The following is an 11,433-nucleotide window of genomic DNA, read 5'->3' as shown; positions in this document are numbered from 1 at the left end:
CTACCGGGGACTACACCCACCCACCGGTGTGGAGGGAAAGGGGGGGGGGCCCAAGCATCACGGGGAATCTTGTTCCGCTCTGCAGGGCAAAAAGGGGGGGTCTGTTTTGTTTGCATTTTGCCGGCCCCCACCCGGGAGGATCAAAGAGGCCCCCTCCTCACCAGGCCTGATGTCACCCCTTAAGCCTGGGGGGGTGTCCCTCCTCCCTGAAAGAAGGAGCCTTTCCTTGACAGGACCCTGCTTTGATTCTTGCTTGGGACTTTATTTACTGTTTATGGGTGGGGGGCACATTCTGCTTCTGGGGGCAGCCTATCCACCTTTAGTGCCCCCCCACCTTGCCCTCAGCCCCCACCTGCGGCTCCTAGATGCTGCTTCCTTTAAACTTTTTATTCAAAAACAAACAAAACAATTTAAAAAAAATTTAAATAGGCCTTTTGCAGGGACTCTATTATTTAATTGGGATTACAATTCTGCCCAAATGGAATACAATTTCTTTTCTTTTTTAAATCAGGTCTCCCTGCTCCTGTTACAAACATATGCCCTTACGTCCCTGTAGCCACTTCATTCTTAATTGGCCCAGGGTGGTGGGTTCGAGTCCCGCCTTGGCAAAAGATCCTGCGTTTGCAGGGGCTCGGATTGGAGGGCCTAAGGGCCGAGGGGTGGGGGGGGGTGCGTGGATGGGCAGAAAAGCCCCGCCTCACTAATCACATGACACAGAGCCCATCAACTGGGGGGGGCGGTGGCTCCCTCTTTTTTATGGGGCGGGGCGAAGGGAGTTTGGTTCCTATAACGCGTAATCGCAGCAGGAGTTTCTAGCCCCAGCCTCTTTTTTTTGCACGTGCCTGTTCGGTTCTGGTTGTGCCGTGTGAATGCGCGCAACAGGCGTGTCCGGGGCATTTGCGGGCATGCAAAAGAATCCCGCGTCTGTGGGAAAAGAGCGCGTGTCATTTCCCCCCATGGAGCTATTGCAGAATCTGGGAATCTCTCTCTCTCTTCTCTCTCTCCTCTTCTCTCTCTGCCTCCGCCCTTTCTGCAAGGTGCCCGTGTGAATGCGCGCAAAAGGCGTGTCTGAGCATTTGCGTGCATGCAAAAATCCCGCGTCTGTGTGAAAATAGAGCGCATGTCACACACACACACACACAACCCGAGCTATTGCAGAATCTGGGGAAAAAATCTCTCTCCCTCACTCTCTTTGCCCCCCCCCTTCTGCAAGGAGGGATCAGCTGATTCCCGGGCAACCAATGCCAGCCAGGAAGACCCACCGCCTCCTTCTCCCCCCCCCAACCTCTCCCCTCCCCTCCAAGTGCCGGGAACCTCTTCGCACCCTCCTTGACCGCCAGCAGCAGCCGCGAAGACGGCATTCAGCGCAATGGACGAGTCCAACATCCTCCGACGCCGCGGGCTCCAGGTGAGTCGGGATGCTGGCGGGGTGGGTGGGCGCGCAGAAGAAACGGGGGGGGAGTCTGGAGCCCCCCCCCCCACTTCCGAGCAGCCCTTCCCCTCTCCCTCTTGTGGCGGGGGGAGGAAAGATCCAAGAGACCCTCCTCAGCTCCGCAGCCACCTGGGGCGCGTCTGAGTCCACCTGCGTTTCTTAAGCGGCGGCAGGGCAGCTGCTTGGCATGCAGAAGGCGCTTCCCTGCTGGGGATCCTGCTTGTGTTTGTGTGTGTTTAGTGGGGAAGGGGCGTAGCTCCGTGGCAGGGCAGCTGCTTGGCATGCAGAAGGCGCTGCCCTGCTGGGGATCTGCTTGTGTGTGTGTGTGTTTTGTGAGGAAGGGGCGTAGCTCCGTGGCAGGGCAGCTGCTTGGCATGCAGAAGGGTCTTCCCTGCTGGGGATCCTGCTTGGGTGTGTCGTGTGTTGTTAGTGGGGAAGGGGCGTGGCTCCGTGGCAGGGCAGCTGCTTGGCATGCAGAACGACTCGGCCGCCCAGGGCAGCGCTGAGAAGCGGTTCCTTCTTACCTGAGACGTTGGAGCGCGGTAGTTGCTGCTGCTGCTGCTGCCGGCCAGAGTAGGCAATGCTGGCGTGGTGGGGTTTGAGCAGGAGGCGTGGGGAGGGGGATTGTGTGTGTGTGTGTTGTGCAACTGGGTGGTATGCATTGCGAAGGAACGAAGGGTGCATTTCCCCAGAAAGACAGAGACAGAGGCTTGTGGCTCACCCCTGTGGATGTAGAAATATTTATTTTCGTTTCTGTTTTTCCATGCACACTCCTATACGTTTTGATAATAAGCCGGATTTGCAATGGGCCTTGGATAATTTCGATTGCAGCTGCATACATGTGGTCCTGTGAAGCCCAGAAGGGGAGAGGCCTCTCTCGCACCTGGTTCCTGTCTGCGGCCTTTCTGAAAGGGGTGTCTGGCTGGCCAGGAATTGTAGAACAGCAGGTCACGAGGGACCCTGCTGATCATCCAGTCCAACCCCCTGCGAGGCAGGAATAAGCAGCTGTCTCATACGGGAATCGAACCCGCAACTTTGGCATTATCGGGCAAGACTTAGATAGGCCACCCTTTGGCCCGATCCAGCTGCTTTTAGGTTCTTAGGATTCCTCAAAAATGGAGCCTCCATGGTGGAGCCAGTCTACCTTAGAAAGTGGAAAGGGGCTCTACTCTTGCCTCCTGCTTGGAAGCGGGGGCTTCTTTCCATTTGGGGTGTCTGGTGAGGACAAGAGGCTGGGCTAGGGACCTGATCCAGCGCCCAGGACTTCCTTGTGTCCATACGGAGCCTCCAGGAGCAGTGGCAGTCTATCTTGATTTCTAGGATGTATAGGGTAATTTTGGCTGTTGCGAGGACGGCACACCGGACTGACTAGACGGGCCTGATGCAGAAGCAGCACACCTTTAAAAAAAGTATTTTATTTGATTTTACAAGGAATAATATTCCTGCAAATATTAAAATTTTGCACTAGATTCTTCCGAATCTCGAGACTTCCCTCCGCCCTCCGTGGATTCATTCAGAAACTTTTTCCAACTCCATATTGTAAGTCCATCTAGTCTGCAGTCCTCCATTCCATTCAAAGTCTATCAAATTCAAGTGTTTACAATGCTCTTTCAAATACAATCTATATTTTCCCAGTGCTAGATATATGTATAAGCTAAACAAGCTCTAGCTGGGGGCCCCACTCTCTTGGGGCCCCAAAAAATTAAAGGAAAAAAACAACTGGATGTACATTTCCAAAATATTATCTATCATTTATCTATCATCTGTCTATCTATCTTACATCTATCTATCTATCTATCTATCTATCTATCTATCTATCTATCTATGCCAGTGCCGGATTTACGTATGAGCTAAACAAGCTATAGCTTAGGGCCCCACTCTCCTGGGGGCCCCAAAAATGTAAAGGGAAAAAAACAACTGGATGTACATTTCCAAAATAAGATGAAAAACAAACGAAATAAAACAGTGTTTTGTGTTGTCTCGGCTCCTCGGTAAGTCATGGGCCCTGCCTGCTCCCTAAAATATCAGGTTTTCCTTTCTATATAGGGTGCCTACATTCTGCTATTGATAATTATTGTAGTTTGCATCATATCTTTGCACCTCTTATTCATTTCATGTTATAGCAAGTTTCTAGAGACTAGACGACGAGTCTTTGGAAATTGTGTTTCCAAAGGAACTTTAGATGCCAGTGTGTTTGCATTACTAAGTTTGTTGTGAATTTAAAAAAAAAACACTTTAAGTTAGAGCTTTATTATTTCACTACTAATATACTTCTTCTTAATTGTATTTCAGTTCAACCATTACATATTTTGTGACGTGCAAATGGCTTGAGATACCTATGAGGTCCATAAATGACCATCTAGCATATATTCGACACAAAAAAACCAGTGGCAATTTGTTGTTGACAAAGGACAGCTGGACATATCAAGGGCCCCGTTACCTTCAGGAGCTGAGGGCCGCATCAAACCTCAATCCGGCCCTGATTTGTCCCATTCTCTGTTGAGATTTCTATCCTCCCAATTTCTGATTTCCCCAATTAACCCTGCCGTCTCTGGATAGTCCAGTAATTTCATCTGCCAATCTGCCCGTAGGTTATCTTACCATCTTTCCAGCTGTTGTAGCAAACAGGGAACAGTCCTTTTGGTTCCTTCAGTATCTCTGCATCTACAATTCCTAAAAAAACTGGCTTTTTAACAAATGTGATTTTTTTAAAAGCTTTTTTCCAAGTCGTTTTATATCATCTCAAGGCGGAAAGGTGGGAGAAAGTATTGGTGATGGTGAGAAGCCTGCCGGGCCTTTTCCCCAAACCGGCCAGCAGAGGCCACTGCTGAGCTACGGTGGAGGAAACAGCTGTGCCAATTGCCCTCCCCATCTGGCCCCCCAGCTGTGTGCGTGTGTTGTGTGTTGTGTTGTGTGTCTGTGTCCTTCTTGCAAGCGACTGAATCGCCTCGGGCAAAGGACCTCTCCGTATTCTCCCTGGCCCTGATTTAAAAAATAAAATTATACTAATCACGAGACCCGTGGCTTTGAGCGACAACAAAGGAGATTCTGGCTAGCACTAGCTAAACAGGACGCAGTTGGGTTTCGGATTGGGTGGTGGCGTTGAGATTCCTGCATGGCAGGGTTGTGCTAGGGTTGCGGCCCTTTCCAACTCTACAAAGTCCTGGAATCGTCAAGCTTGGAAGGGAACCGAGAGTCATATAGCCCATGGAAGGCCGGCGGTTCGAATCCCCGCAATGACGGGGTGAGCTCCCGTTGCTCGGTCCCGCTCCGCCCACTAGCAGTTTGAAAGCACCAAAGTGCAAGTAGATAAATAGGTACGCTCCGGCGGGAAGGAAAACGGCATTTCCGTGCGCTGCTCTGGTTCGCCAGAAGCGGCTTAGTCATGCTGGCCACATGACCCGGAAGCTGGACGCCGGCTCCCTCGGCCAGTAAAGCGAGATGAGCGCCGCAACCCCAGAGTCGGAGACGACTGGACCTAACGGTCAGGGGTCCCTTTACTTTAGGCAAACTAAGGCCCAGGGGCTGGATACGGCCCAATCGCCTTCTCAATCTGGCCCATGGACGGTCCGGAATCAGTGTGTTTTTGCATGAGTAGACTGTGTGCTTTTATTTAAAATGCATCTCTGGGTTATATGTGGGGCATAGGAATTCGTTCTCCCCCCCCAAAAAAAATATTCCAGCCCCCCACAAGGTTTGAGGGAGAGTGGACCAGCCCCCTGCTGAAAAATTTTGCTGACCCCTGGCCTAAGCTATAGCCTGTTTAGCTTATACATAAATCTGGCACTGGCATACATAGATAGATGATAGATAGATAGATAGATAGATAGATAGATATAATATTTGGAAATGTACATCCAGTGTTTTTTCCCATATAATTTTTGGGGGCCTCAAGAGAGTGGGGCCCTAAGCTATTGCCTGTTTAGCTTATACGTAAATCTGACAGTGGCATAGATAGATAGATAGATAGATAGATAGATAGATAGATAGAGAGATAGATAGATAGATAGGTAGATAATATTTTGGAAATGTACTTCTATTTATTTTCCCCCTTAAAAAATTTTGGGGCCCCCAAGAGAGTGGGGCCCTAAGCTATCGCTAGTTTAGCTTATACGTAAATCCGGCGCTTTATACAGTTCGGTGACCTGTCTGGGTATTCGGGGAGGAGGCAGCAAAGTTGCCCCTTGTCCCCGATTCCTTGAGAGCCCCCCACCCTCAGCACCCAAGGGTGCCTTGTGTGTCTGTGGGTACCAGGCCTTTGCAGTGATGCGGAAGACATCCTTTGACCCTGATCGTCCCTGGCAGCCCCTCCCCAGGCTGCCTGCCTTCTTTGTGCCCGCTCAGCTGTCCGAACCCCAACATGGCAAAGCGAGAAAATCGCTCCTGACGTTTCAGACATTTTGCTCCTTCCTTCTTCTTTTTTAACCCAGCCGGGGGGAGGAGGAAGAGGACGGGGTCTGCCTGTCGCACTTTAAGCAATAACAGGCAACGCGGGGATAACGAAATGTATATGACCTGTATCGTTTCACAGTTCTTAAACAGAGAATATACGATGGAGATGCAAATGATAAAATAAATCAGTATTGTGTGAACAAAATTAGAGAGTCAGTCAATATCACAGAGGCAAAACAAGCCTTTCGACGGTCCCGATCCTGTAATCGTGCGATAAGAGAAGCTCCGAGCGTAGCAATTCTTAAACAGAAAATATGTAACAGAATCAGGGTGGATAAAAATCGATTATTATTATTATTTTTTAATGGATTTTTACAAATTTAAATCGATTTTTTTTTATTTAAATGGGATTTTTAAAATAAAATGCTTTTGGAGGAAAAATCTTTATTTTATTTTATTTCTAAAGATTTTCTATTTAAGTTACATTATAGTCAAAAGGCTATTCGTCAGGAAATAAGGATTTGTTTTTTCATATGTGCTAAAACTCAATCTAAGCTTTTTTTAAAAAAATGTTTAACCACACCAGTTAACAAACATGGATACATACGCTGTCATGTTATTGTTTTAGTTAAATGAATTGTTTAAATTGTTATTAAGGAAATGATTATTTTTCTCCTTCCAATAAAGTACAGCAGAAAAGATGTCCCAATATAAACAGTTAACTTATTAAACCTCACAATAATTTCATAATTATCTATGTATTTATAATAATATAACCAAATCAGTAATTTTTTCGATATAACTGTAGAAACTACTCTGGAAAATTTATTATTCCAAAAATGAAACCTTCATCTGGTTGTAAATATTAAGATTATACCAGCAAGAAAAAATCAGATTTAATTTTTTTTAAAAGCCCATTTAAAAATTTAAAAAATCGGATTTAAATAAAATGTTATATATATGTGTGTGTGTGTGTGTGTAAAAATTGATTTTTATCCACCCTGCTTTGGGGGTGACGACACACCTTTGATTCCCTGCTGCGTCCTGCTCTTATCGTCGATTCAATGACCTTCGTCCCTCACCAGCTGGCAGCATTGCAGAGAAAGTTCACCCTGCCCTCTGTGCCCTGGGGCAGTCGCTCTGCACGTGCTCAGGAGGGCGGTGGTGGGGGAGGCAGCATTGCAGGGTTTGGTCCCTGGTGGAGAGAGAGAGAGAGAGAGAGAGATGCTCAGCTTAGCAGTGTCTGCACTGGTTGGCAGCAAGGATCCCCATCTCCCCACCTGCAGGTTTGCAAACAGGTAAAGGGACCCCTGACCGTTAGCTCCAGTTTTGGACGACTCTGGGGTTGCGGCGCTCATCTCGCTTTATTGGCCGAGGGAGCCGGCGTACAGCTTCCGGGTCGTGTGGCCAGCAGGACTAAGCCGCTTCTGGCGAACCAGAGCAGCGCACGGAAATGCCGTTTACCTTCCCGCCGGAGCGGGACCTATTTATCTACTTGCACTTTGACGTGCTTTTGAACTGCTAGGTGGGCAGGAGCAGGGACTGAGCAACGGGAGCTCACCCCGTCATTGCGGGGATTCAAACCGCCGACCTTCCGATCGCCAAGCCCTAGGCTCGGTGGTTTAACCCACAGCGCCACGCACTTTGGAGAAAGCGAAAGGAACTCAAGGTCCCAGTCCTCAGGCTTCGAACAAAATGCTAATTCAAACAAGGAGCTGCCTCCTAGCCAGTGTTGCCTGCGCTGGCTGGCAGCAACAGTTTCAAAGGTGAAGTTGAACTTGCCGCATGCCGAGCGAATGCTCTAACCACTGATCCACACCCCCTCCCGTAAGACGGCATGCCTCTCCCGTCCTGCAATGGGCTGGGGTTTGAGGGGTCTGAGCCAGGCTGAAGGGGTAGCTCCCGGTGGCCTCATCCTGACTCTCTTTTCCCCCTTTCCTTTTCCGCAGAAGGAGCTGAGCCTGCCTCGCCGTGGGAAAACGTGAGTAGGGGGCTCTGCCCCGCGTTTCGGGGTTCTGCATCGCGTCACTCGGGCTTCTGAATCCAACAGTGGGCACCCAAATAGATGCCTCTGGGGGCCCACAAACTGGCCAGCCAGGCTCACTTGGGGGGTGTTTCCTGGTGCCGGAGTATTCCAATAATAATAATAATAATAATAATAATATAATATACCCCACGATACGGTTTGAACTCCGTATCGTGATATCGTTTTCATGATTTTTGACCTGGTGATATATTGCAAATCACGATATGTGTGTATGTGTTTTCTGGGAAAATCGCGATGTGGGGGAAACTGTGAAGCTGGCCAATGCCTCTGCAATAGTTCCATCCGTATATCAGTATATTGTGATATTTAGCTGGTGATATAGTGTGGTGTTGAAAACCAGCTCTATCCTTATCCAGACATCATGATATATCAGAATATTGTGATATTTAGCTGGTGATATAGTGTGATGTTGAAAGACTACTCCACCCTTATTCAGACATCGTGATATATCAGTATATCGTGATATTTAGCTGCTGATATAGTGCGTGTTGAAAACCAGCTCTCATCAGACATTGCGATATGTAGACATATTGCGATATTTAGCTGGTGATGCAGCACAATGTCGAAAACCATCCTCATTTCAGACATTGTGATATATTGATTATCGTGATATTTACTTGAAAACCAAATACTGCCAAGCCCTACGACCGATCGATCGATGGGATATATAACCAGAAACAGTATCTCAGCCTCTTTTCAAGAGCATTCCAGGGGGCTGGACTAGATGACGCTCGTGCCCCCTTCCGGCTCTGCAAATTCTATTATTGTTATACATTTTCCGGACATCCCACAATCATATTATAAAACAGCTGTGTTCTGTTTTCCAAACCAAGCCCAGCTGGCAGTTTTAATTTTGTTTTCCTATGAAATAAGAAAAAAAAATGGCGCAAGCAAATTTCTGTTCCGAATGTGTGGCCCACAGAGAAAAGTTAGGGGACCCTCGAGAACGTCTAAAGCATTGGGAGGCAAACTAAGGCCCGGGGTGGATCCAGACCCATCACCTTCTCAATCTGGCTGTGGGACAGTCCGGGAAACAGCGTGTTTTTACATGAGTAGAAAGTGTCCTTTTATTTAAAATGCATCTCTGGGTTATTTGTGGGCCTGCCTGGTGTTTTTACATGAGTAGAATGTGTCCTTTTATTTAACCCAGTGACTTGTAAATAAAACCATGGGGGCAGCCCTGAGCTTGGATAGGGCTGGGGTTGCCCCCGCCCCCGCCTGAAACGCTGCAGAACTGCTGCCGGCCAGTGTGGCAAATACTGAGCTAGCCTGACCCAGCCCATGGACTGCAAGAAGAGCAAATCTATCCATTCTGAAGGAAATCAGCCCTGAGTGCTCACTGGAAGGATGATCCTGAAGCTGAGGCTCCAAGACTTTGGCCACCTCGTGAGAAGAGAAGACTCCCTAGAAAAGACCCTGATGTTGGGAAAGATGGAGGGCGCAAGGAGAAGGGGACGACAGAGGACGAGATGGGTGGAGGGCGTTCTCGAAGCTGCCAACATGAGTCTGACCAAACTGCGGGAGGCAGTGGAGGATAGGATGCCTGGCGTGCTCTGGTTCAGGGTGTCACGAAGAGTCGGACACGACTAAACAACAACAATATAGCTCAGGGCTGGAGCGCGCGGGACCCCAGCCTCCGCTGCTGCCAACCCGTGTGCGCAATACGGAGCTAGACGAACCTCTGACTGTACCAGTCTCTCGTCTCCGCCCATGGCCCCGCGACCATGCACGGCCCTTGCACTGAGATTTGTGGGTGCCTGACACCTTTGTGGTGAATTTTGTGGATGCTTGGGCACCCAGCGCCCCAGGGCGTTGACTTGGCACCTATGCCCCCTCCCCTGTTGAGAGCGGCGGCGGCGGCGCGCATCGCCTTTTCCATCGGAGAGGTCAGGTCCCCGGGACGCGCGCTTTTCTCCAGAAACCTTGCCGACTGGCGCCTTGTTGCTCGCGCTTTTTTTTTTAATTTCTAGGGGGCGGCGGCGCGCTCCAACTGCCCCCCACCCCAGGGCTTTTCTGTTTCCCTGGCCCTCTTCTGCCTCCCTCCCTCCCTCCGAGGTGGGGAGGAGGAGGGCCGGGTGGGCGGGCGAGCGACGAGCGGCGGGGGAGCCGAGGCAGAGCGCGGCGGACGCGCCGTCGGGGGCAGCGCTTTGCCAACCCCGCCGCTGTCGCCATGCAGGCTCGCCGTGCCAAGCTGAAGATTCCTTCGTTGACCTTGGTGGAGTGAGTCTGGGGGCTCCGGGAGGGAGGGAGGGAGGCGCCCTCGCTTGGGGAGAGGGTGGGGAAACGGGGGAGAGGTTCCAGCGCCGGCAGGCAGGCAGGCAGCGACCCGGGGCCGCTTGGAGAGGCGCGCACGGCGGACGAGCGCTTGCTGGGCAGGGCTGGGGGGCGGCCGGGTTTTTTTTCCTCTCGCGGCCCCTCTTTCTCCCTTCGGGGGATCCCTCTCCTCCTCCCTCCCGTCTCCCTCCTTCCATCCCGGGGTCTCCATTGACGCACGGCTCGGTTGCCAGGGAACCGGCGGCTGCGGAGGAGGGGGCGGCGGTGATTCCCCAAAGAGAGGGAGGGCGCAGAGCGGGTGGGAAAAGGGTCTCTCCGTGGCTAAGTTCTCCCACCCCAAAGCGCGCCCGGAGAGGGGAGGGTCCGGCAGAGCTCATGTAGCCAACCCCGGGTCTGTGGCGCCTTCCGTAAACCTGCCAAGCGGGCCCCCCTTCCCCCCACCCCACTCGCAAGAGGTTGCCCGGGAGGCGCCGCCGCCAACCTCTACCTGGGAGGAGCCTCGCGCGGCTCTGCTTTGCCCTGATGCAATTTTATTCCCATTAAAAAAACACGCACGCAGCAGATGCGCGGCTGGCAGGGCTGGAGCGGGAGAGCACCACCTGTTGAACCTCCGCCTGCCACGTGGGAAGAAAAGGCGTTTGGGGTAGGGGGGAGAGCGCCCGGGCCTGGCTGCCAGTCTGGGATTCGAGTCCCCCCCTCCATCCGCTTCCCCCCCCCCTGGCCTTTTATAGCCAATCACTGCCTCTCCAAGCCTGGTCTACCTTTCAGGGCTGTTGCACGAGAAGAACCATGTTTGCCACTTTGGGAGGATAAATGTAACAGCGCTCCAGCCCCCAAGCTTGTGATGTGAAGAGGGTCTCTGAGCATGGGCAGAGAGTTTTTCCCCCCCTCTGCCCTACAAACCGGGGGGGGGTGTGCTTTCCAAGATATTGTCACCTGCAAGCTGCTTTCTCTCCCTCCCTCTCCCCATTGCCCCCCCAACCAGTGGTAGCTTAGGGCTTCAACAGCACGGTGCCATGGCAGCGCTACAGTTCCCTGCTTTGGGAATTGTAGATCCGTAATGGGAACTCCCTGAACGTGTAAGGAGCTGTCGTCTCTAAATGGGGGGGGGCAACGGACTGGGTCCCTGTCATTGCCCCCCAACTCATCTCCTGGTGGGGTGGGGTTGCGCCTCAGACCCTTACTCACACACCCCCTCGTTCTCCTCGGCTCTCTTCCTTCTGCAGCCTCTCCCCCGGGAGCCAGAGTCCGACCCTCCTGAGCCCCCTGAGTCCCCTGAGCCCCCGGC

The 11,433-nt window shown here is 51.3% G+C and overlaps 1 protein-coding gene across 1 annotated transcript in view; it reads left to right on the top strand.

Annotated features, from left to right (window-relative positions):
• The first annotated feature begins 1,334 nt into the window (after positions 1-1,334).
• Positions 1,335-11,433, top strand: part of MAST3 (microtubule associated serine/threonine kinase 3) — a 47,218-nt gene continuing 37,119 nt past the window's right edge. Inside the window, exons 1-2 of the mRNA XM_033136941.1 lie at positions 1,335-1,408; positions 7,774-7,805. Coding sequence (XP_032992832.1) covers positions 1,370-1,408; positions 7,774-7,805 — 71 coding nt within the window. The 5' untranslated portion in view covers positions 1,335-1,369. The remainder of the gene's footprint in view (positions 1,409-7,773; positions 7,806-11,433) is intronic.

This window comes from Lacerta agilis, chromosome 18 (assembly GCF_009819535.1).
Source record: "Lacerta agilis isolate rLacAgi1 chromosome 18, rLacAgi1.pri, whole genome shotgun sequence".
Lineage (NCBI taxonomy): Eukaryota > Metazoa > Chordata > Lepidosauria > Squamata > Lacertidae > Lacerta > Lacerta agilis.
This window is presented reverse-complemented; position numbering and strand designations above follow the sequence as displayed.